At 49.5% G+C, this 25,447-nt stretch overlaps 1 protein-coding gene across 1 annotated transcript in view; it reads left to right on the top strand.

Annotated features, from left to right (window-relative positions):
* Positions 1-24,937, top strand: part of Smyd2 (SET and MYND domain containing 2) — a 41,285-nt gene extending 16,348 nt beyond the window's left edge. Inside the window, exons 3-12 of the mRNA XM_034513217.2 lie at positions 5,855-5,965; positions 8,237-8,297; positions 8,993-9,117; positions 13,957-14,024; positions 16,624-16,726; positions 18,875-18,985; positions 20,053-20,173; positions 21,283-21,457; positions 23,120-23,228; positions 24,566-24,937. Coding sequence (XP_034369108.1) covers positions 5,855-5,965; positions 8,237-8,297; positions 8,993-9,117; positions 13,957-14,024; positions 16,624-16,726; positions 18,875-18,985; positions 20,053-20,173; positions 21,283-21,457; positions 23,120-23,228; positions 24,566-24,646 — 1,065 coding nt within the window. The 3' untranslated portion in view covers positions 24,647-24,937. The remainder of the gene's footprint in view (positions 1-5,854; positions 5,966-8,236; positions 8,298-8,992; positions 9,118-13,956; positions 14,025-16,623; positions 16,727-18,874; positions 18,986-20,052; positions 20,174-21,282; positions 21,458-23,119; positions 23,229-24,565) is intronic.
* The last annotated feature ends 510 nt before the right edge of the window (positions 24,938-25,447 follow it).

The raw sequence follows: 25,447 nt of genomic DNA, 5'->3' as shown, positions 1-25,447 counted from the left end.
TCCTCCATACCTGCCTGTCCCCCTCTCCTTCCTTCCTTGCTTCCATCCTTCCTTCCTTTCTTTGTTGTCTACCAGAAATCTCAATACCCTTAGCACCTCTACTCTCTTTCCTCACTGACAAGGTGTGTGCACAGGGACACAGTTCCTCCACTCAGTGTGTGTGTGTGCACAGGAGGACAGTTCCTCCACTCAGTGTGTGTGCACAGGGACACAGTTCCTCCACTCAGTGTGTGTGTGCACAGGGAGACAATTTCTTCACTCAGTGTGTGTGTACACAGGGACACAGTTCCTCCACTCAGTGTGTGCGTGCACAGGAGGACAGTTCCTCCACTCAGTGTGTGTGTGCACAGGAGGACAGTTCCTCTACTCTGTGTGTGCACAGGGAGAGTTTCTCCACTCAGTGTGTGTGTGCACAGGAGGACAGTTCCTCCACTATGTGTGTGCACAGGGAGACAGTTCCTTCACTCTGTGTGTGCATAGGGAGACAGTTCCTCCACATCCCATCCAGAAGCATCCTTGCTCCTGCACTGGAATCAGGTATCTGTGCTTATTATATTTATGGAGAATTAACTTACAGTTTGAAAAGAACCATGATTACAAAACCCACCACATCTTACTTTGCCATGGACTGTTACTTAAGTATATTTTACCAGCAATATATTTATTACTGAAAATTCAGATGTGTGGTCTAGAGATTAGATAGATAGATAGATAGATAGATAGATAGATAGATAGATAGATAGAGATAGATAGATAGATAGATAGATATTTAGAAGTAGATAGATAGACATTTATAGGTAGACAGACAGACAGCTTATCCCTCAAGGAAAAGACCTGTGGCATCTACTTGGGTGCAAGTGTTTCTGAATCTTTTCTAAGAGTGTGTATTATTTCTCAGGAAGGTGAACGTATCTAAAGAGTGCTTTGTAAGAATTGCAGTCAGGTGGTAGTAGTAGCTTTGAGGGAATACAAAGGTAGCTTTAGGGAAAAAAAATCTTAGAAAGCCGAAAAGTGTTTTCTAAAACATACACAGTTGCCTTTTTAGAATTTTTGCACACTGTAATTTTTTTTTTACAATTCTTTATGCACTAAGTTACGGCAGATGCCTCTGCTAGAAGAGAGCGCTCCCATGAAGACTGGGTGTGGAGTCTATGGAGATGTAGCTCAGTTGCTAGGATACCACATGCTCCAGGGGCTCCATCTCCAGCACTGTGAAAGTCAAGCTTGTCAATCGCCTGTCCCCTCAGCTCTTGGGAGGGAAAGCAGGAGTTTAAGGCCAGTCTTGGCTTTCTAGGGAGTTCTAGACCAACCTGGGCTGTATGAGATCCCACTTCCTAAAACAAACAAAACGTTCAGTACGATCTGATATTTGTACCAGATTTTGTTTCTCCTTTTTTCAAAAAATTTTAATTTGGTGTTCATGGAGACCAGCAGTGGGCATTAGATCCTGGAACTGGAGTTACAGACAGTTGTGAGCCACCATGTGGTTGCTAGAAATTAAACCTCAGTCCTCTGGAAGAGCAGCCAGTGACTTAACTTCTGGGCCATCTCTTCAGGTCCTAATCCTTTTAAGTAAAAATGAAAGGTGTCATTGGAAGACATGTCTGTCGTTCTTCCCATAACCCGTGCCTCTCACCTCACCTCTCAGAAGGAATTTTAGATGGACCAAAGTCAGTTACAACAATAACCACCATTGTGGCAAATCTAGCCTGATGCTTGAGTTCTGCATTTCCTGTTCTAACAAGGTCAGAAACTACTCAAGGTTGGACACTCAGTCCCCTCTCCCTTCTGCTGCCAGTGCAAGGCTGGCTTAGTTACTAACACTAATTAAGAGTGGACATGGGCCAGGGACTGTTGTACATGCTTCTTGTGGGCTGGCTGCTGGCATTCCCTCTGTAAGACCCAGTCTATAAATGACTGCCCACTGTCCAGGTCGGAGGCCTCCATGCAGTATAGCCTTCTGCGGCCATGGACGAAGTGGGTTCACCTGAAAAGGGGGCTGGAAATGAGAAAAGGAGGAGAGGCAAGAGAAGCATGAAGCCAAGACAAAGTTTCCTGATCAAGGCTCAAAGTTTAATATTCAGCTCTTCTATTTAAAGGGAAAGCCCCACCAAACCGGTTTCAGCCGGTTTCAGCCAATGGGTGGGAGATGTCTCAAGGCAAGCTCAGCGGGCAGTCTATTCTTCTAAGTTACTGTAGGAGGTTGTAGTGCAGGCAGGGTGGGTAATTCCACCTAGGTCCTATTATTAGGTCTATTGTGGTAAACAGGGTCTTTCTGGCCTGCTCAAGGCTGGGGGAGGGCACAGTGCAGCACAGACTGCAGGCCTTGGTCTGATTATCACTGTTAGAAGGTGTGAAATCACAGACTCAGAGTTCCAGACTTGCTAAGTAATGGGAGGATCATGTTATTTACAGCCTAGAGGACAGGTGCATGGGGATTAAGAGGCTGCATGGACTGCCATAGCTGCTGCAGAGCTGAGTCGAAGTGGGGGTCTCTTAGAATCCCAAGCTGGTAGTCATCCTGCCTCGGGGCCTCAACTTTCCTCCTCAAGGCTCTATTGAGTGTGCTTTTTCCTTGGAAGATAGACCCATCATAGAAGTCAGTGTGATGTATTATATACACAAGTATTAATTTTAGATTAGTTATATGAATAAGTATGTTATATTATAATAATTGATTATTTTTCATAAATGCTAGAGTTTCTCCTAGGAGTTGATACCTGGGGAACACCAAGCCCCTCTCAGTCAAGGAAACCAGTAGTATACAGACCCTGGGTTGTTTTTTTTTTTTTTTTTTTCAACACACGGGTTCTCTGTATCTCCAGCTGTCCTGGAACTCTGTCAACCAGGCTGCAGGCTGGCCTCAAACTCAGAGCTCTGTCTGCCTCTGCCTCCCAAGTGCTGGGGTTAATGGCGTATGCTACCATGAAAACCTGTCTTAATGCAGGCTTCCTGATGAGTTCCTGGAGCTTCAGTGGGTGGCACTTGCGTCTGAGTTCCATCTGCTGGTGCCACCTTTGCTCAGCTATCACAAGCCTTCCTCGGTGCCCTGCGGCCGCCATGGCTGCAAAGGAGTCTGCTGGACTTTGTAGAGCAAGCCCCACGGCCCTCCTCTGCTTTCTCCTTGTGCTCTCTGGTGTAGACTGCAGCTAAAAACAGCTCATGTGCTCCCAAGGGTGCCTCCACTTTCTCCCTGTCCCTGCTCTCAGTTATATCGGGCGTGGCGTTATTTAACTCCATGGGCATCTTGGCACAGAACCCGAGCCCCGGGGATGTGCCAGGTGCTGCAGTAAATCACGAGGACAGATTTTTGTCTTCCCCTTGGGGTTCGGTGGAGGAGAGGGGGCCAGAGAGACAGTCACTCAGCAACTCTGCTGAATGTCCTGTGAATGGCAGGCTTGGGTATTTGACGAGGGGTCTTGGCTGTGAATAAAGCAGATAGATGCCCTTATTCTCATGAGGGCTGATATGCAGGTAGTGGGGAGAACTAAGAAGCAGAAACCAGTGGAAGGGAACATGGAGGGAAACAGCTCTTTGGTTGCTTGGGGGCAAGTTTCTTGAATAGCTGACCATGGAGGGAGGAGCAGAGGTGTGGAGACCAGCAGGAGTCAGGGAGTCATGTGGCAATCTTGGAGATAGCGCTAGATAGCAAATACTACAGGCCCAAGGGCCCTTAAGAGGGATAAGATGATACTATGGCAACAGAGTCAGGAGAGTGTGGAGGGAAGGCTGGCCAGGAGAACCGTCCCCATGGCCCTGATGTCATGGTGAGAACGGGCCTGTGCAAGGTGAGAAATCATGGATGGTTCCGAGCTGAGACCCTGTCCTGCTCCCCAGCATTTACAGAGCAAAGAACAAAAGCAAGTATTCAGCTAAAGATGTGACAGTAATCTTGGCAGAGGTGGCTGACTGGTCCTGATGGCAAAGAAGGATGAGCCTCTGCACCCCACCACCATGTGTGGAGGTGGAAGAGGGACACACACATGCGTGTGTGTGCACGCCGAAGGTCAAGTGCACGCCAAAGGTCAAGTTCTTTAGGACTTGTCCACCTTGAGTTTTTGGTTTGGGGGGTTGTGTTTGTTTGTTTGTTTGAATCAGGGTCTCTCACTGGCCACTTAGGCTGGGCTATCTGGACCATTTGTCCCTAGGGATCCTCCAGTTTCTGCATCTCCAGTGGTGAAATTCCACACATACTGCCTCACTCACCTTTGTAACAAGGGTTCTGGGACTCAAACACAAGTCCTCAAGCTTGCATGGGCAAACCCTTAACCAGTGACCCACCTCCGAGCCCAAGTCTAACCTAGAGGGTAAAATAGAAAGAGTTGGAGGTCGTCTGTGAGTGTCACATCCAGGGTGACTCTAGGCGTTTGATCTAGGCTTCTGGAAGAATGGAATTTCTGCTTCCTGAGCTGGGGAAGGCAGAGGCTAGAACAGGCCAGGCCAGATTCATTGTGGACCAGACAGTACTCCTGAGCTCCCAAAGCACACAAGCATCTAACATTACTTCCCAATCTTTCCCCACACCCTAGCCCTTCCTCCCAGATCCCCCACCATTTCTGCTACTGCTTGGGTTTCCTCTCCTTTCCTGTGATAAAACACTCAGACTAGAAGCGACCTGGGAAGGCAAGTGTTTATTTGGCTTATTCTTTCGGGTCCTATTCCATTATAGAAGGAACTTGGTGCAGGACCCAGGGCAGGCACTGAGGCAGAACCCTTGGAGGAAAGCTGCTCACTGCCTTGGTTAGGCTCATGCTCAGCCCCCAGCTCTCTTATACAGCCCAGTACTACCTGCCTGGGGATGGTGCCGCCCACAGTGGGCTGGATCCTCTCACAGTAATCATGAACCAAGACAGTCTCTTATAGATATGGCCACAGGTCTGCCTGATCAAGGCAACTCCTCATTTAAAGTTTCCGTTCTCAGGAGACTCTAGGTTGTGTCCGGTTTATAATACAGACTGAGCAAGATGGCTGCTCTCCTTGACTCCTGTCCTTCAGTGAGCACGCCACCAAAACCGCTTCCCTCCCAGTGCTCCACCAGAACTGTTCTCTCTGCTTTGCTTTTGATTTCAAATCAAACATCAGTGACATTGGCGGTGAATTTTCAGTGGCCTCTTCTGGTTCCATCACCAGCCTTTGTGCTATCATTTGACCTTCATCCCTAAGTACTTTCTTTAGAGTCTTCAGAACACTCCCTTCCGCTCCCCTGTGAACAGATGGTACCCCAGACCCTCCACTGTAGGAAAATGTGAAGCTTTCAGACAGGAAGAAAACAGGAAGCAGTCAGGTATGGTGGCTCACATTTATATAATACCAGCACTCAGGAGGCTGAGGCAGGTGGTTTGCTATGCAGAAAAGTCTAGTCTAGGGCTCTATAGTGAATCCTAGGCTAGCCTGAACTACAGCATGAGACCCTTAAAAAAAATCCCTTAATAACAAAAACCACCTTGACCAAGCCAGAAGTTAGAGGACCAAAGCTAGGGGATCGGGATCGTATCTGTCTTTCAAGAATGTTGTTATCTCTAGTTTGTGAGCATTCCTGAGCTTTCTAAGAGGAAGCATGTTCCACTTGAACTTGATTGGGGGACATAGTGCAGGTCTCTTCATACCTTACTCTGTGTGTGTGTATGTGTATCTTTTTCTGTGCATGTGTGTGTATATCTTTCTCTGTGCATATGTGCCTGTTTGTGTGTATCTCTCTGTGTGTTTGTGTGTGTATGTGTATCTCTGTGTCTGTGTGTCTCTGTGTCTGTATATATTTATGTATCTGTCTCTGTGTGTGTGTCTCTCTCTATGTCTATTTCAGTATATGGATGTGTCTATATATTGACAGTTTTTCCCCTTAAAACCTGCCCAGAAAGAAGACTGGCCCCTGCACAAGCTGGAGTGCTCGTCTATGGTTGTTTTTGGGGAGAACTGGAATCCTTCGGAGACTGTACGGCTCACAGCAAGGATTCTGGCCAAACAGGTGAGGAAATGTGAGACTGTCTTGCTACTTGAATTTTCATTAAAGGTTACAAAGATGATTGGCTGAGGTAGGCTGAGCATGTGACTAAATATCCTTGGTCTTCAGCTGCAGTCGCACCCACACGTGATAGGGACACAGTTGGGCATAGGCTTTGCTTTTACCTCTTTCCCAGAAGAGGAACATACCCATAACCGTCCAATCCAGAGCTTTCTTTGGGGTTTGTTTACACAGGAAGGCATGGCCATGACATTATAGCATGAAAGACCAGACCTGTGAAAATGTCCTAGAGTTTCCAGTGAACCAGACTGGTCAGGGAAGCTTTATGAGTTCCCCTCTTTGCTTTGTGATATGTGAAGGCACCATGTCCCCTCTCTTGTGTGTCATTTTGTACCTCTGCTGCCTTGCTCACCTATGTGTAGACAGGTAAGGACCCAGAGGGAGGCCCAGGGATAGTTTATAGACAAAGAGTGTGGGAGTAGAACCAGGCTGAGCAGAAGAGCCCGGAAGGGGGAGAAGAGCTGCCCAGTATATTCTTCCAAGGATATCTCGGGACTGTTTGTTGATGTGTGCTCAGTCCTTCCCAAGCACATGAGAATTGCATGTCTCTTCTGCAAAGGCCTGGGTTCTGAAGTCAGTGGGATGATGTGAGGAACTTACCTTTGTCATCCACTGACGTGTAAGGGATTGTAGGAGGCAGTGTGTCTGTGGAGGGCAGAGGCCTCGCTGGCTGTGTCCTTGTGCCTTGGCCACGAGGCCTCTGAGCTGCAGATTTGTTTTTAAAGGTTAGCTTCATCCGCCTCTGGCTCCCTTACCCCTTCCAGCTCCCACCTCCTCTTCCAGTTTGCTGCTGTCGTTTTAATCTGAGTATGATTCTAACGATTGGTGTGTGCTTGTCCCCAGATCAGGTTTAGGATCCCAAATGTGTAAACAGCAGTAGAACATTCTAGAACTCTGAGGTCATCTTCCCACTGCATTCAGCTGGGGTCCGGTGACTAAAAGGACTGTCTCTGAGTAAGCAGAGGAGGGCTTGCCTGCAGACTAAGACCCCGAGGTGAGGGTAGGTTTTTTCCTGAAGAAGGCCAACTACTCCTTCCTAAATGACAGTTCTCTGTGAGTTAACGGTCAGTGGCAGAACGAGGAACAAGGGTGGATGTGAGTGGTGCAGTCTGGGATAACCAGTCCTTCAGATTGATTGAGACCTGACCATTGGGAGACTCGTCTCTTCCTCCCCTGCCTTCCCAGTGTCCCTGGCAGTGCTGTGTTAAGGTCTCAGAAGGAACTTGCATGCTGCCCCACCACCCCTGGGTAGGATGACTTCTTACAGAAGTGTGCCTTGTGAATGGAAGATGTCCACTCTGGTTATGACTCCCGGGCAAGCAGTCTGAGAGCTGGGGTGGGTTGAGAAGTTCCCTTCAGTTTCCGTTATAATTACCACTAATCAACTGCTAAATAAAAAGGTACCTGACCATCTTTTCATCCCTGTAGGAATAGGTGATTAAAAAAAAAAAAAAAAAACCCAGACCATTTGTATTCTAGGAGCCTGCAAAGGATTAGGGGAGACAGGCGACTGACTACCGGAGGGAAGCTTAACATGTTAAGGAGGGAGGTGAGAGCGCCTGCCAGACCAGCCACCTGTATCCCCAAGTTGAATGGCCAGATTACAAAGCCCCGGCCTCGGGCCAGCTCCTGAGCTCTGCGTTTGAACTCTTGTCAACACCAAGTTTATTCATGTCCTCAAAGCCTCGTGGGTTCACTATTGTTAGCTCCTCTTAGGGTGTCTAGAACAAAGGCAGCTTGCGTTTCAAGTGAGGCTCGGCTTGCAGATACAACCCAGAATGTTCCTTTTGAAACGTGGAATTTGAGATCATTTTAGCCTATGCTTAAAGAAAGTGGGAAATGGATGGGGTTTCATTTTGTTCCTTTTTAGAAGGAGAAGTAATAAATAGTATGGTTTGTCCGTAGACTCAACCCTTTCAAGTCAGGACCCTAAAAAGTTGTTTTCTGGCCCTGTTCTTTTCTGTAATGAGCATTTCTGAGCCTACTGTGTGTGCGGCGTGTCAGGGTATTAGGGATACAGTAGACCCTTTCAGAAGCTTTTAAAATAAGCCCTTTGGATCTGGAGGGCAGACAGACTCAGCTCCAAGTGTGGACTCCTTGAGTAGATTTCTTCCTTGAGTGTGGCTGTGTTGTCTTCGTGTGGACATAACCAGGAAGGTGCGGCGTCTGACCCCGCATTGACGTTCCTCTCTGACTTTTGTCTCTGATTACTAGAAAATCCACCCAGAGAGGACACCTTCGGAGAAACTGTTGGCTGTGAGGGAGTTTGAGTCACGTAAGTGTCTCTCTGATGGGTGCGCTTTTGTCTTAGTGACAGATTTAATGTGCATCCGGCGGTACTGAGGGCTGAAATAACTTGTTCCCAGGAAGGATGGTAACTTTCAAAACCAAATGCCCTTAGCCTTGTTTCTGCCGAGTGTACAAGTCCATCAGGACACGATAGGGGCTTGGGAGCTTACGAGGCAGCCCTCTCCTGCTCTCGGCATGCTGGATGGTTTTAGGTCCTAGTAGCCGTGATATTTGTGTGTGCACATGTGCATGTGTCCGTGCATGTGTGCAGGTGTTAATGCACTCACGTACAGGTTTGTTTGGAAGCCAGGGGACAACCTTGGGCATGACAGTTTACCAACTGAACTGTTACCTCAGCCCTCTCCGGATGGCCTTACCAAAAGGTGTTAAGTCAGGGCTATCCAGCCACTTGACTGTGACCCAGATCCCAGGGACCTAAAGTGAGGGACATTGAGACTGGCTGTCATTTACAGTTACATCTTTCTTACCTCGATGTGACTCATGGTCGGTTGGACTGTCTGTCATGCATGAGTGACATCTGACTCAAGGCAGAAGAGACAGTTTGTCAGTTATCCCAAGTCATGGGGAGAGTGTTCTCTGGGGCTGGACGTGGTGCCCTCACCCCACCATTTACAACAGGAAAGACCCAGGATTTCTGTGGTAACGGGTTGTTTCCCGCAGACCTGGACAAGCTGGACAATGAGAAGAAGGAGCTCATCCAGAGTGACATCGCCGCTCTCCATCAGTTCTACTCCAAGCACCTGGACTTCCCCGACCATGACAGTCTTGTGGTGCTCTTCGCCCAGGTAAGGTGCCAGCCCCCAGGAAGACCTTCCCATAGCAACCCATGAGGGCATCTGCCTGACAGGGTCCTGGACCCCTGGGGAAGTGAGCACAGGTGCAACCCTGGGGCTCACTGGCCCACCCAGGCTTGCCCAGGCCAATGAGAGACTTTTTCTCAAAAATCAAAATCGATGAGGGCAGAGAGATGGCTTAGAGGTTAAAAGCATTTATTGCTCTTTTGAGGACTTGGGTTCGGTTCCCAGCACCCATGCATTGGCTCACTATCATCTGTAACTCCAGTTCTGGGAGATCTAGGCCCTCTGCTGACCCCCACAGGTATACATTGTGCATACATACAGGCAAAGCATTTATATACATAAAATAAAACAGAAAACATGGACAGCAACTGAGAAACAACACCCAAGGTTGTCCTCCGTCCTTCATGTCACATACATGAAAATACACCACATGGAGACACACCCACACTCCATGTTGTAAAACCACACTAAGCATTATTACACACAGAAGGGAGAAGTAAGTCCTCAGTTCAGCTCCAGTGTAAACCACTTTTAATGGTTCAGTGGATTATCCACAGATCTCGTGCTTATGTCACTACATCTCAACCACGGTTATTATAATCAGAAAGCGACTCCTTATACAAGGAGTCGTGGCTTCCAGTTACACACGTTCAGGTGGGAGCCGGTAGTCTTCCTCGTGCCCACACCTGGGTTTGCACCACACTGGCCCCAGCATCTGTTCCCAGCTATCTCATGGCTGTGATGAGAGACTCAACAACTTAGAAAGGAGCTTATTCTGTCTCATGATTTGAGGGTACAGTCTACGTAGGGGGGGTGCCTGGGACTAAGGAGGGCATCAAGGCTGCCTCGCACTTAATGCTTCACTCAGTCCTGCCCCTGCCCATGTCATGATGCCAGCACATTGAAGTTAAGCCTTTCCTCTTTGGTTAAGGTAACCTAGGCACCACTAGGTGTCCAACGCTTGTTTCTGGAGCAAATCTAGATGTTGTCAATATTAATCATCACAATACCCAGAGGTGATGGGTGTGGGTGAGGGCAGAGGGTGTCCTTGGAGCCTGGATATATGGGAGGCTTTCCTCCCCGGGGCATGCTTAACCGAGAGAGAGAAGTTTGTCACAAGCTGTGGGAAAGCAGACCTCCCTTTAGCAGCGTGACTCCTGCTGGTGGGCCTTCCCCGTGTTGATGTGCTTGGCTCCCAGGGCTTACATGAGACTACATGTTCACATCAAAGCCAAGTGCATGTGTGGAAAAATGAAGTGAGCCATTTGTGTGCCTGCGGGAACACACATACAGGTATGTGTATGTGTGTATAGACAACCTATGTATTACAGATATATATATATATATATATATATATATATATATATATACATACATATGTATGTATGTGTGTATAGGCATGCCTATGTATTACAGGGATGTGTATGTGTGTATAGCCATGCCTATGTATTACAGGTATATATATGTATGTGTGTATAGGCATGCCTATGTATTACAGGTATATGTATGTGTGTATAGACAACCTATGTATTACAGGTATATGTATGTATGTATAGACAACCTATGTATTACAGGGATGTGTATGTGTGTATAGGCATGCCTATGTATTACAGGTATATGTATGTATACATAAGCATGCCTATGTATTACAGGTATGTGTATGTGTGTAAGGTTATACCTATATATAACTAGGTAATTTATTCCTTATAACCTTTATGCTGATTAAATTTTAGTATCCATTCCAAAACTGTTCATGCACACATTCATGCTACATTTCTGCTTTTTAAACGTAGGATCTCATATATAGCTCAGGCTAGAATCAAACTATGTAGCCAGAGGTGGACCTTAAGCTTCTGATTCTCCTGCCTCTACCTCACGAGTTCAGGAATTACAGGTAAGCACGACCACTCCCTGGGCTTCCTGTATTCTGGGCAAGCACTCCACCCTCTGAGCCACATCCAAGCCCCCCACCCTCATATATTCCATATGTGGATTTTAGGGGTAAATTCAGTACCCCTGAAGAAAACACTAAGGCAAAAAGGAGGTGTGGCCCATCCCCAGCGGATCCTCTGACCCCGCCTCCTTGGCCCCCAGCTGTGTGTGCTGTCCTCCCCCTGAGCCTTTGGCAGCTCTGGAGGCCCCTGTAGTGTTCTCGAAGCTGCTGGCAGCTGAAGGTGACTGCGGGCCTCTGAGCTGTGTTTTAATCACTCCAAACCTGTGCGTGGCTGGGAAGTGTATTTTTGGTGCGCAGCCTACATCTAGTTTAAATGCTAATTATGAGAATAGCTTTAGCAAGGCACTTACGCCTGATTTGACTGGAAAAAAAGGACCATAGCCCATGCATCTTTCTTAATGTGCAAGTCCCCTCTTCTCTAGGGGTATCTCGGAAGGGAGGGAAAGCTGGCAGGAAAATCACCATGCAGTTTGGCTCCAACACCATCTCCAGAAGGAAGAGTGATGACACTCTGGCTCACAGGAGGAGATGCACTCCCACTCCCACTCGATAACAGGAGGGGTGGAGGGGTGAGGACACTGATGTCAGCGTGCCCCCATGGGAGGGTGGAGTAGGGCTGACCCAGCCATGGTGCCATAGCAGAGGGGATGCAGATGAGCGGATCGAGGGCTCAGTTCCCAAAGGCCAGGGAACCGACCATCCCTCCATCTGTCTTGATATTTCTTCTTAATCTCCTTTTCACTCTGGTTTAGCAAGCATTTATCTTCAGCCATTGTGAGTACCACACTGAGGCAGGCATCCAGCAGGAGAAAGCCATTTTGCTTAGTACTTAGCCAGTACTTAGGAATAGAGTTTCTACTCAAAGAAATTTTGCTGAATGAAAGAAAATCCCGATTAATTCTACCTAATGTGGATTGGCAGCCATTGGGTAAAGTACCGACTATGCACTAGGTCAGGATGCTTGGAATTCGCCAAGTCCTTTACTTTGGAATGCCTGGTCTCTGGGACTTATGAGCTGTAGCACCCACCTCTCTTTTTCCTTCTTCTCTCCCTCCTGTGCCTCCCCCTCAACTCTCTTTTTCCTCCTCTTCCTTTTTGCCTCAAGTACTGCAAATAAAACTGTGGCCTTCACCATGGTAAACGCCAAGATTCCTAAACGTTTCCAATAACACTTTAGCTTTATGTGAAATTGCCACATTCGCAGTTAACAGATGTAGCTATCATGAGAAACAGTGAGGCTGGAACGATTGCTTAGCGAGTCAAGCCCTTGCCATGCATGTGAGGACCCAAGTTCAGATCCCAGGACCCCCATACAGCTAGCCATAGCCATGAGCACCAATCAACCCCAGCAGTGGTCCTACAGCAATAGGAGAGGTAGAGAAGGAGCACTCAGAAGCTTGCAAGCCAGCAAGCCTGCCTTCCATTGCAACAAACAAGAGACCCAGTCTCAGATGAGGTGGAAGGTAAGAACTGATACCAGAGGTTGTCCTTGAACCTACACACTGGAACACATATACACATAAATACACACACACACACACAAATACACACATGCATGCACACACACACATACGCACACACAAACACAGGCATGCACACATACACTCACAAACACAAGCACACATAGACACAAGTGTACCCACACTCACATGCTCATGTGCATACACACACATACACACACACACACACACACACACACACACACACGGGCACACACCATCCCAGCTCATGCATAGCAGAATTTTAAAAAGGAACAGTCGTAGTCTGGTGAACAGAAGCCACGCTTTGTCAGTGTGCCCCGTCTGTCTCCCATCATGCTACTCACGTCTCACACATCCTTGATCCAGTCACTCAGCAGCCATGTAGACCTGCAAGCCCTGGTTTCCATAGTTGTAAGGTAGGCTGCTGTATTCACACTAGCAAGATACTGTATCCAATGCTCTCTGGAGAAAATCTCTGAGGTGTGTATTGTCTCTCAGACCTCATTACTGGCAGGCTTCATGATGGTAATTTCTACAAAGAGACGACACTGGTTGTTTGAGGCCTGAGATTTTCAGTACTTACAAAGAACACCTATGGAATTGTCTCTCACAGGCTAAAAGTTGCCTTGATTGTCCTTCTGTGTAAAGTATCCTGCACGTTATTATGCATAGCGCTGTATGTGGAAAGAGAAATTTGCAGAATTGTCATGCATAGCCATCATTCTCAGCCTGTCAGCCTTGACTTAGTCCTCTGGTGTAGTGAGAGTTGTTCTGGTGTGTGTGTGTGTGTGTGTGCACGCACACACACATGCACATGTGTTCTCACGTATAAGGAAGCCTCAGGTCACCTTGTATGTCCTTCCTCAAGATCTTGGTGTTCTGAGATGAACCTGTCACTGGATTTTGAGGCTCTCCAGTTATGCCAGGCAGACAGCCAAGGAGCTCCAGGGATCTGTCTGTCTGCACCTCTTCCATGCTGGGATTACAAGTGTACACTGCAGGGATCAAACTCAGGTCCTCATGCTTGCAAGGCCAGCATCTTTTGACTGAGTGGTCTCCTTGCAAGGCCAGCATCTTCTGACTGAGTGGTCTCCTAAGCCCAGCTCTAACCGTTTATCCTCAGTGTTCTCAGAGGTGAGAAAAGGACCAGGGATCGATTTGGCTGAAATATGAAAGGCAAAGTCTCATTGCCTTAGTCAGGATCCTTGGTTCCACTACCCTTCAGAGAAAGGGACCACAGTCCCACAGATGAGAAGAGGCTTTGAAGTTACCACCTCAGCTCCTGAGATGGACATTGGGTTACAATTGATGATCTGGTGGGGGCCGAGCTGAGGAAGTGCTGTGCGGCGGGGGAGGGGACCCTAACTGCAGTTTTCCATTTCTCTGCAGGTGAACTGCAATGGCTTCACTATTGAAGACGAGGAGCTCTCTCATTTGGGATCAGCGATATTTCCTGAGTAGGTTGAGTCTGACTTCGTTTCTTTTCCTTTGTACTTATTTAACACTAATTTGACTTTTTTACATAACCCACCTGACTGCGTGTGGCAGACATGAAACTCCAAGTGAATTAAGACAGCTTTTTAATCTGTCAGATTTCAAAATATTTCCCCTCCACTTAAGGATCCGGAGGTGGCAGTTAGCAGAGCGGTGGCGGAGACATCCCGCCAGGCCCAGAGCTGTTGTTAAGAAGTATCGGTGCAGAGAAGCCTGTGGCTTGCTGGGAAGCATGCTCTCTGCGGGCCTGGGGCTCTGGAGAGCTTGTTTCTTATGCTCAGAGTGAGACATTAATTGCGCATGCAAGGATTAACCATGGTCTACGTAGAGAATTATGAACTCTTGCCCATCTGCCTGTTTTGGAAAGTACCAGTAGAAAGTGGTGTGGTTTGGGAGGAATATTATCAGGCTGAGATAGTAAACTAGAGAAAGTTTTCAAAGTATTATTGGGCATTTCCCCCTCCTGATTTCAGGAATATCTGGATAATTCCTGAAAGGCCAGCTAGATCATATGGAAATTCCAGAACAGTTGGTCCCTGTTTCAGGGGAGGCTTTGTGCATCCTGAATGGATCTTCACTGGCATTCCCTGATCTACAGGGTAGGGGTGCTTGGGGCTCTGTTGAAATCCACTGAGGATGCCTGCTGCTCCTCACCTGCCATTCCACGTACCAGTTCCGTGTGTGTGTGTGTGTGTGTGTGTGTGTGTGTGTGTGTGTGTGTGTGTGTGTTTGTGTGTGTGTGTGTTTGTGTGTGTGCGCGCGCGTGTGCCTGCATGCGTGTGCGCGCGCTGCTGGGCTGCAGGCATCAGGAAAGTCAGGAGAAAGGGACCTGAGTGAGCAGACCACAGCTTTCTCCAGAGAGAGAAAAGGTACTGGTGTTGGCACTGAGGCCAAGGTGAGGTCAGCTGCAGGCAGAACTGTGGAGAGGACCGGAGTCCCTCTTGGTAGAGATTCTCTTAGACTTTTGTAGTTGGGAAGAGAACAGAGAAAAGGACAGGCACAGGCTCTGTGAAGACGGCCCAGCCAGCCATTGAACTCTGCATTGTGGCTTGTTGATGAGGATGTCTGAATTTGAGACCTCACCATATCCCATGGTGGCCAAAAATAACAACCGTGGATCCTGAGTTGCTTGCCAGTTTGTCTTAGCGCTCTCCCCATCACCTCTGTTCAGAGAGAGATAGCCTAGCACTTCTCCAAGATGGTTCTAGAAACCTGCTATTTATTGTTATTAACATATGCCCTTGGGAGCTCTGCCTAGCAGACACCTGATGTCCTATGCATCCCTGTAGGAATCTCAGAAGGCTGAAGTATAAGTGAAAATGTCCCTCCCAAGACCAAGAACCAGCTACCTGTTCATGCCATGTGTAAAGCCAATCACCCCCTCTGCTCTGACCTCTAGCAGGCAGGATAGAGCAGGGTCACTTCCCTCCAGGACACACTACAATGGGGCAGTAACCTTCAGTGGTCCCGAGACCCCTTTGTGTTTTTGAATCCTGTGGCAAGCAAGAGAAGGGTTCTGGTCTCTCATGGGTCAGGCAGTGCCGGCCTTCCCAGTGGTGACATGGACAGGCGTGCCCACGAGAGCATAAGTTCTGGTTTCTGGGCATTTTTAATTGGGGAAAAATCCTTTGGGACTGAAATCACTTCAATGTGTGATTTCAAAGGCAGCATCTGTGAGATCAAGCACTTTCCCCTGTAGTTTAGAAATTTCTGTTCTCAGAACCTTGACCTTGAAATAATCAGAAAGCTCAAAGCATCTCACCTAGGCGAGCCTCTCTCCTGTCACTGTCCCTAAAAAGCAGACAGCAGCGGGAGCGGCCATGTCCCAATTTCCCAGATTTGGAGATTGAGGTGCTTCTCTGGGGCCCTGGGGGTTGGGGATCACAGCTCATCCTCCGTCAAGCAGCTGGGATTTCTCAACATCTGAAGAGAGCGTTTGAGAAATGATCCACTTAGACTAAAAGGCAGCCCCTTTGTCTTGCACCTGCATGCACACGGGGGAGTCAGCTGCAGGCATTGTTGTGTGGTATGGGACGGAATACTTAGGATAGTTGTTATTTGCTTATAGTTAGAGATCAGATTTCATAGGAGGATTTCAATATTTGAGTCTAATGAAAAGAGTGATGCATCAGACATCAGAGCTGAGGGTGTGGCTCACTGGGGGCGAGTACCTGCCTAGCATGTTCAGAGCCCTGGGTTTGGGCCCCAGAACTGCATAGATTGGTGTGGTGACACATCAGTGGATCAAACCTTCAAAGTCTCAAAGTGAATTTATAGTGAATTCTTAGATCAATCAGGGCTACTGGAGACCCTGTCTTAAAAAACAAACAGAACGAAAATGCTAGAGACTATTGTAAATGCTCACCGAACATGCTCTCAGGACAGTCGGAGCTGGCTGACTATATATCCTTGAGCATGCTCTCAGGACAGTTGGAGCTGGCTGACATATACTTTTAACCTCTTACATAGGCTCAGTTACTCAGCAAACAGGTAAGCAACGAGTCATTTGAACAGCCAGCCCACGGCATTTAGACAACTTGAGTTTTCTCTTTTGATTGGCAGTGTTGCATTGATGAATCACAGCTGCTGCCCGAATGTCATTGTGACCTACAAAGGGACCCTGGCAGAAGTCCGAGCTGTACAGGAGATCCACCCAGGAGAAGAGGTGAGGGTACAGCAGTGGACTCGGGCGGTTGTGACAGGCAGAGCAGCCAGATCCAAGTGGTACCCAGTGGTGACTCCTGCCTTTCCTGGTTATGGTATCAGATTTGAGACCTGGCTTGATGTCTCTTACTGAATACATGAGTACTTGCCATTTCCTTTGGCTAGATTAAAAACAAGAAATGCATTTGAATTAAATTCACTTTTTTTTTCAAATTCATTGTTTTACTTTGTGTGTCTGAATGCTTCTCCTGCATGCTTATATATGCATGCCTGTTGGATCCCCTCCATCTGGGTTCCCGGTGGGTGCTGGGAATCGAACCTGTGCACTTAACTTCTGAGCTCTCTCTAGCCTCCTGCAGTGAAGTTCTTATCTAAGATTTTCGGTCTAAGTATCCCTGTTGTCAGGCTATTAAGTTCTTTCTTGTCCTGTAACACCCCACAAAGCTCTAAAACATTGCTGCCTGTGTTCCTTACTGTTCTTGTTGTGGTGATAAAATGTCCCCCACCCCAAAAGCAGCAAGTCAGGGAATGGTCTCACTCTGTGGTACAGTCCTGTCCAGTTGACAGTCAGTGTCAACCACCACAGCTTAGAGGTGGCAGGTCACACGCCCAGATCAGGAAGCAGAGTCACTGTCAGGACAGGCAGCTTCACCTCCCTTTCCTTTACGTGAGGAGGTAGAGAGCCGCCTGCTTTACCACCTTCCCTGCATTGCTTCTCTCCACTGCCATGTGTGATTATGCTCTCTGGGTTCAGGTCTGAACCCGTAATGCTGTTATGAAGAACATTTCTGATACTTAAAACTTTAAGTAGAGTTTTCAGTGCTAGGTGACAAAAGCTTTGATTTCTCTGGAAGGTTTTAGCAGTTCACAGCTGACATTCAAGCCTCCTTCCTCCCCGTCACTAAATCCAGCATGAGGTGGGGATCCAGTCTGGAGCCAGGATGCTGAGGGTCCTTACTGGGTTTATGGACATGACCCTGGGGCCTCTTTTAAACCGAGAATGAAATGGCCAGCCAGGCTCCAGACTATCGAGAAGGGCTAATGACCTGTGTTTGAGCCTTGAATGGTGCAGCTGGAGTGGCCTTTGTCGCCATCTTCTGGAGGCTTCTGCTGGTTGCATTGTGTACATGTTGTGTCCAGGGAAAGGGTTGCCTGGTGCTTCTCTTTACTCGCTGGCTGGCAACCATGGATTGTTCACGTAACTTCAGTTTGGGGAAGTTGGTACGTCTCGGGTTATTTGCTCTCAGAGAGAAAGGAGCCAATTCCTCTAGGTTCCTGGCATTAGATGGAACCAACGTATGCCCCAGGCTTGCTATGGCAGCACCTAGCCCAGTGCGGGTGTCCCCGACTGCCTGGCAGGCCCATGGACCCTGCCACACTGGTGATTTTCAGACAATGCCTGGTTGTGTGAGATGTAGGCATTGCTGTCCTTATAACTAGATGGCGGGAACCAGCCACATGTGGCCAGGGAGAGCTATGAAATCCCTCGAACACAAACTTGTAAACATATTTAAAATATTATGTAGTCTTTATGATCTTTTAAAAAAAAAAAAAAACTCGACTGCATGCTTCTCGGGTATGCGCTGTATAAATAATGGCATCATATCGTAGTGTCAAATGTTGGGCACACGCAAAAGGCCTGATGCTTCAGGTCTTAGTTCCAGATCCTTCTGTAAAAGGCAAAGCCAAGAGAATGAAGGACCCTGAGTGACTGCCCCGTGTTCCCTGGCCACCAGGGTCACAGCTGCTGCCGTGTGTGCCACACTGCCCCGGGGCCACTCAGCCCCAGCCCTTGCTCAACTGTGTGACGTCAGGAGGAAGGGTGGGGAGACCAGGGTGTTTATGGCCTTGTTCTCCCCTGCACACACCCAGCCTTGGCCTGATCTTTGGTGAGGGAAGGTGAAGGGTTCTTAGTTGCCAGACGACGGGGACTGAGCATATAGACCTCTGGCCACCACAAGGAGATGGGCACAGCCCCACAGCTTCTCAGCCAGAGTAAGCTGTGAGACCATGAGTGGGGGCTCTGCTTGGCCTATCTCGTCTCTCCCACATCAGAGGTTTGCAAAGCTGCACTAGCGGTAGGAACTGTGTTCTCTATGGTAGGAACTGTGTTCTCTATGGCAGACACCTCTGGCCTCTCACACCCCAGGTGTTCACCAGCTATATCGACCTGCTGTATCCAACAGAAGACAGAAATGACCGGTTAAGAGACTCATATTTCTTTACCTGTGAATGCCGGGAGTGTACAACCAAGGATAAGGTCAGTTCACTGGTAGGACAGAGGAGGGTCCCTGCTTCGAGCCTCTGCAACCTCCCCTGACCTGTCAGCCCACACAGTGGGCATTTTGACCCTTTTAGCCCATGAGGCAAAGACTGACACTGGGAATTCAGGTAGACAAGGTCTCACTCAGACTTGCTGCTCAGCGGGTGTAGCGCCCCCAGTGGGAGAAAGACCTGCTGTGTTTCCTGTTTCTTAGAAAGTCACCCGCCTAAGCAAAGTGCTGCCTCTACAAGGACCTGAATTCAGTCTCCACAGCACGTGTAAAAAAAGACAGATGAGATGAAATAAACTCACAATCCCAGCACTGTGGTGTGGGGAGGGACCACGGGAGCCTACTTGTGGGGTCTAGGCTACCAAGATACCCTGTCTCAAAAAGCAAGGTGGGGGTGGGGCCTTTGCTGAGGGGTGCATGTTACTATGTGTGCCTGCAGCCACAGTTCTGGAGGGTGTGTGTATGAGGGGTTGTAGAGAGAAGGTTGTTGGGGTTTGGGATTTACCAGTATAGCTTCAGGTTCAGTGAAAGGTGAGTGAGAGACAACAGGGCAGATGTATCCTTTTCTGCCCCTTGTGTTGTGCCCACGTGTGCCTCTGCCACACCCGCACACGCATACACTAAACCAAAGTGGACGCCACCTGAGGAATGACACCTCAAGTTGACCTCTGGCCTCCACATAGGCAGGCACACACATGGGCGTGTACCCACACAGTCACACAAAGGGCTTCCCAAAGTGATGGCAGAGGAAGGCATCTGGGAACAGTCTCAGGTTCTCTGGACTTGTCACCAGGTTCTACATGGCCCACACATCGGTTTTCAGGGCCAGCCCTGGTCATAGGTCTGTCCTGACTGACCGACCGGCGAACACAGACATGGACTCACAGAAACACAGTTGGGGTCCTAGGGAAGATTGGTCAGAAAGTGCACGTTGATGTTTTTATAAAAAGAGAACAGAATGTAGGGTTCCCTCTAGATCCAGAACCTCTGCGTCTGTGGGAACACAGGAATGACTCCTCTGGGGGAATGCTCACACTGTGGATGTCCCCCTCAGGACAAAGCCAAGGTGGAAATCCGGAAGCTGAGCAGTCCACCGCAGGCAGAAGCTGTCCGAGACATGGTCAGATATGCGCGCAATGTCATCGAGGAATTCCGGAGGGCCAAGCACTACAAATATAACCTTTCTGTGTGTCCTGTCTGGGACACACTGCAGTGTCTCACTGGCAGGGTGTGGTGGGAAGCTGGGAAGAGAGAGGGTAGGAGAGGAGAGGAGTAAAGTTTTGAAAGGAAGACAGTCTCCTATGAGTCCTTGTGGGAAGACAGATGGCCAACAGCAGGGTGTCAGCTCTGCCAGCAGGGACTGTCCTCACTAGACTGTAGTGATCAGGAGTGCCACATGAGGGAAGGCTACCTCCTGGAGCAGCCACATTGGTGTGTTAGTACAGGTAGGCACAGTGCTAAGAGCCTTGCGCACCTCAGTCCCATCCACAGCACACTGACTGGTGGCCATGAGGAAAGAGTTCCTTAGACACATGGCCACTTCTCAGGGACACTGCTGGTGATGGCAGGTCTAGGGTTTTGGTCAGCAGAGTCCGTGTTCTCACTCAGTACTATGTTCTTGGGATTTGAAAAGAGCCAGGATTTACATCCCAGAGGGCAGTAACTCAGGTGTTGCCTGCAGTCTTTGGGTTTTATTTTGAGGTAAGTTTTCAAGGCATGGTCCAGGCAGTGAACGCCTTCCACACCCAGGCAGGCTCTGAACCTGAATTCCTTCCTCCTCGGCCTTCTGAAGAGCCAGGGTGGCAGCCTGCAACATTAACCCCATGAGGCACATTGTTTCTTTTTGTTTTGTTTTGTTTTTGTTTTTGTTTGTTTTTGGTTTTTCAAGACAGGGTTTCTCTGTGTAGCCCTGGCTGTCCTGGCACTCACTCTGTAGACCAGGCTGGCCCCAATCCGCCTGCCTCTGCCTCCCAAGTGCGAGGCACATTGTTTCTTAATGTAAGAAACTTTTTGAGAGACATCCTGGGCTGGGGTTGCTCTCTGCGCTTGGAAAAACGTTTCTGTATCTCCAAACATGAGGTTCTGGGTTGCTCGGGCTCCCAGCCTGGCTGAGGGTGTGAACTTACCAGAGAGGAAGGACTCCATCTGCAGGGCGTTTCCCTATTTGTTTCTTCAAGGGAATTTCAGTTCCCTTCTCTGCTTTACCTGGAGGTAAGGGTGGGTGGAGGGGAGGGAATGAGCCACCCCACCTGGGCTGCTGCCTGTCTCCTTGACACTTGAGCACCCCCTAGTGAGCTGCTGGAGATCTGCGAGCTGAGCCAGGAGAAGATGAGCTCCGTGTTTGAGGACAGCAATGTGTACATGCTACACATGATGTACCAGGCCATGGGCGTGTGCCTGTACATGCAGGACTGGGAAGGAGCCCTGAAATACGGGCAGAAGATCATCAAGCCATACAGGTGAGTGTCAAGCGAGCGGAGCTGGGCGGCTCAGGTTCAGCCTGGTGGCTGTCTTCCGCCCTGTGCTGGAGCAGTCGCGCCTAGGATAAGTGCTGCTGCTTGGTACCCACATCGCATGTAGGTCCAGGGCTTCTCCCCTTCGAGCTAGGCTCTTCCATTCTCCCAAGGAGCTCCCTCAGGAGGCAGAGTGTCACAGGTTCCCCACGGAAGTCCATTCAGGCTAGGGTTAGAAAGCCAGTAGTTTACACCTGTGCCCACCTGCCTCTTCTGTGTTAAATGACACTTGTGACTTGGTGAGTAGAGGCAGGAGGGTGGGGGTGGCCCAGAGCCTCCTTCCCACCTTTGTCCCACACGCCATCTTCTGCCTCCGCACACTGCAATCCCAGCTGCATTTCACTGGCCTCTAGGATTAACGGTCTGGCCGTGGCTACTGGTGTCTCCTGCTCAGTCAAATAAAACACGATGAGATTCCGATTTGCAGGGATAATGACTGAGCCAGAGAAACGGCCCATCCTAGCGGGTGAGTAGACGTTAGTGTGGGAGGTAGGCGTCCACAGCATTGTCGTCTGCCTGTGGCCAGCCACTCCAAGGCTCCCTGCAGAGCTCCCCAGGGCCTGCACATCAGCTATGGAACACTGTGAGCATTAGGCTGAAAGTCTCTTGTCCCCAGAAATGCCTGGTGATCCTGGTGAGTCCGAGAAGCCCTGGTTCTAAGATTGAGGACTGGAAACTTGCTGTGAGGTTGGTCCTACATCCCCAATCTCTGCCATCCATTTACCCGCTGTGCTCCAGATAGCCAGCAGGGGGAGCCAAAGAGGAAGCCAGGCGTTCAGACCTGCTCCTGGAATGAGCCAGGTTGGAGACCTCTGACCTTTTCCTGCTGGTAGAGGGATGAGGAAGTTCTCTGGTCTGAAACCTTCCTCTTAGAGAGGGACTCGGACAGACAGCATCCCAGGCCTCAGGTTTGTAGGAAGGGGGATCAGTCCTGCATGAGCCAAGGCTTCCTGAAGGCAGCACGCCCTCTGCCCGCCTGGGAATTCCGCCTTTGGGACAGAGCATTAGGATAGGCAGAGCAGAGCACACTGGCCTGCAGGATGCACGTTTCCCACATTTGCACACTCACTCACCCACAAGCTATATCCTGGGCTCTGTTCCCAGGGAAATGGGTCAGCTTGCTCTTGAGCAGGTTCCATTGGGCAGACATGAGTTCAAACCAGAGAGAACCTGAACTGGATGCACAATTCTGCTAGAGAGCAGAGGGAGAGGGAAGCCGAGAGAGAGAGAGAGAGAGAGAGAGAGAGAGAGAGAGAGAGAGAGAGAGAGAGAGAGAGAGAGAGAGAGAGAGACCTGTCTGTCTAGTGGGAGGCATGAAGCCTCTTTCCAGTCTGTGTGAAAGCAGCATTTGCTTTGACATTTCCCTGGCGCTTTGGTCTGGGTTAGGACTAGAGTTGTGTTGATGGACGCTTCACGGTAAGATTTCCCCAACAGCTCTGATGCAGCTTCACCCAAAGGAAACGGCAGGGGAGCATTCCCAGTGCCTATGGTGGTGCACACCAGCCCCCTCACAGTCTGCCGGGCATCGGGTGGGCTCTGGGGCAGGCTAGCTGCTGTAGAGAGCCTGGCAGGTTTTGATGTGGTAACCTGCCGTCTCCTCCTTTCCAGCAAGCACTATCCCGTGTACTCTCTCAATGTGGCTTCCATGTGGCTGAAGCTGGGGAGACTGTACATGGGTCTGGAGAACAAAGCTGCCGGAGAGAAAGCCCTGAGGAAGGTATGTGTGGGGCCTGAGGCTGGGCGTCCAGTCCGTCAGGTTTACTTCTCAAGTGCCCTTGTGCCCTGGGGGGCCAGTGGCCATGCCATCCTGGGGTGCTTTCAGCAGATGGAGGCGGACCATTGCTGAGCCTTGTACTTGGTCTAACCCAGGCCCTTCTGGATGGGAGAGCACGTAGCAAGAGGGCGGAGAGAGAACTGCTGTGAAAAGAGTTCCACTGCGCTCACCTGCCTCTCAGGACTGAGAGCCACTCGGTGTTACTACGTGGCCTGGGGAGATTCTAAAATGAACTTAACCATGATTTCCATTCATCAAAGTCAGTCATACGCGGACTCCTCTTACAGTATTGAGATAGGCTTTCGATGGGGACGGCTCCAGCGGGTTACCTGAGGAGTCTGGTGTGTGTGGTGGTCCTTCATGTAGGACCTGTGACAATGGAAGCTTTAACCTCCCCAGCCACAGGACTGAAACGCCTGTGCGGAAGGTACAGGCCCCCCAAGCGCTTACAGTCTTGTGGGTGAGCTCGTGCATGTTCACGTGCTTATAAATATGGGGGCTAGAAGACGACCTCAGGTGTAGTTCCTCAGACAGTCCCCATGGTCGGCAGCCTCTCTCACTGATCTGCAGGTCACAGATTAGGTTAGGCCAGTCTGCTGTTGAGCTCCAAGGATCCCCTCTGTCACCACCCATGCTGGAGTTACAAGCACATGCCACCATGCTCAGCTGCCTTATTTGAAGGTGGGGCTAGGACCCTAGTTCATACTTGAGACAGAACTTTCTGAGCTGTCACCCCAGTCTGCTGTCTGTGACGAACCCCTTATGGAAACTGACTCACCTCCCTGAGATACGGTGTCTTCTTGTGTTTTACATGAACGTTGACGCACAGTGTGACTTCAGAGTTGGTCTGTTGCCTCACTTTGTGAGACTGTGTATAAATACTGCAGCCACAGACCAGACCAGTCCCCACATTTCCTAAAGCATCTGTGGAGATTGAAGACTCGGGGTCCTGCTAGGATAAAGTATGAGTTGTGTGGTTTTCCGTTAATGTCACATCTGTTTTCTCAGTGATACCAGGAAAGAGTAAACATCATGGCATCTAAAACGTCTAGAACAGTGGGTTCAGAGCATGTGGTGACGTGAGCCCTTCTTTGTCTCTCCTGAGTATCTTTGCAGGGTGTGAAGGAGCCTGTGAGGGGTGGTTTGCCCACTGTGCTCTCACACACGGACAGGCAGCATGCTCCCCTGCTGGGCTGGGTGCAGTGGGCAGGACTGTGGGACTGGCAGCAGGGATGTCAGATGTCGGGTTCATCTGCCCCACGTCCTTTGCTCTGTCCTAGGCCATTGCTATCATGGAGGTAGCTCACGGCAAGGACCATCCATACATCTCTGAGATCAAGCAGGAAATTGAGAGCCACTGACCGTGCATCCCAGCTTTCTGTCAGAAACCTCACAGTACTTGACTATTTCCAACCTCACGGGTCACCCCAGCCTTCTGCAAAGCCTTGCCGTGCTGTGTTTCAGGTTCACGCTCAGCTCCGACCTTAAGTTCATTCCCAGTGCTTGCCTTTTCTCTAAGGGCGGTGGCATGATTTCACATAATATATATTTTGGGCAGATTGAGCTTTAAAAATGCATCAATTTTCCCTCTGTGCCTGTTGGAATGCTCTGCAGAGCTGACCAAGGAGAGAATAAAAGCGCCAGTCCTTGAAGCCTTGGTTTCTGGATGTCTGTGAGGATGCTGTGGGTGGGGGGTTCCTCCATCAATCCTTGAGGCCCGTTCTCTGCCGGGGAGTGGGTTAGTCATCTTCTGTCTGCAGTTTCTGTCACAAAACGAGTGACTGGAGGAAGACAGCAGGCAGGAGGGAAGGTGCAGCGAGAGGTCGTTGGCCTGGGGCGCCTCCCTGGCACTGGACTTGGCCTCTTCCAGGCTTCCCCTTGGCACCTTCTGGAGATGCTTAGCCGAGCTTTATCCTGCTGACACCTCCCTTTCCCTCCATGGACTATTCCCCACGTAGTTCTCTCCTGGAAAGACTCCAAGGTAAGCCTGAGAAGGAAAAAGAATTTCCTTACCAACCATGTGTTGTGAGCAAACACTCGTCTCTACCCCCCACGCCTGCAGGAGCCCAGCTCCTTCCAGTCTAGTGGGCTGGACAGTGCCGCCTTAGCTTCATTAGCAGTCCCTGAGCTTGGAGCCCGCTGCCCCCAAGGTCAGGGGTAGT

This window comes from Arvicanthis niloticus, chromosome 10 (assembly GCF_011762505.2).
Source record: "Arvicanthis niloticus isolate mArvNil1 chromosome 10, mArvNil1.pat.X, whole genome shotgun sequence".
Classification (NCBI taxonomy): domain Eukaryota; kingdom Metazoa; phylum Chordata; class Mammalia; order Rodentia; family Muridae; genus Arvicanthis; species Arvicanthis niloticus.
This window is presented reverse-complemented; position numbering and strand designations above follow the sequence as displayed.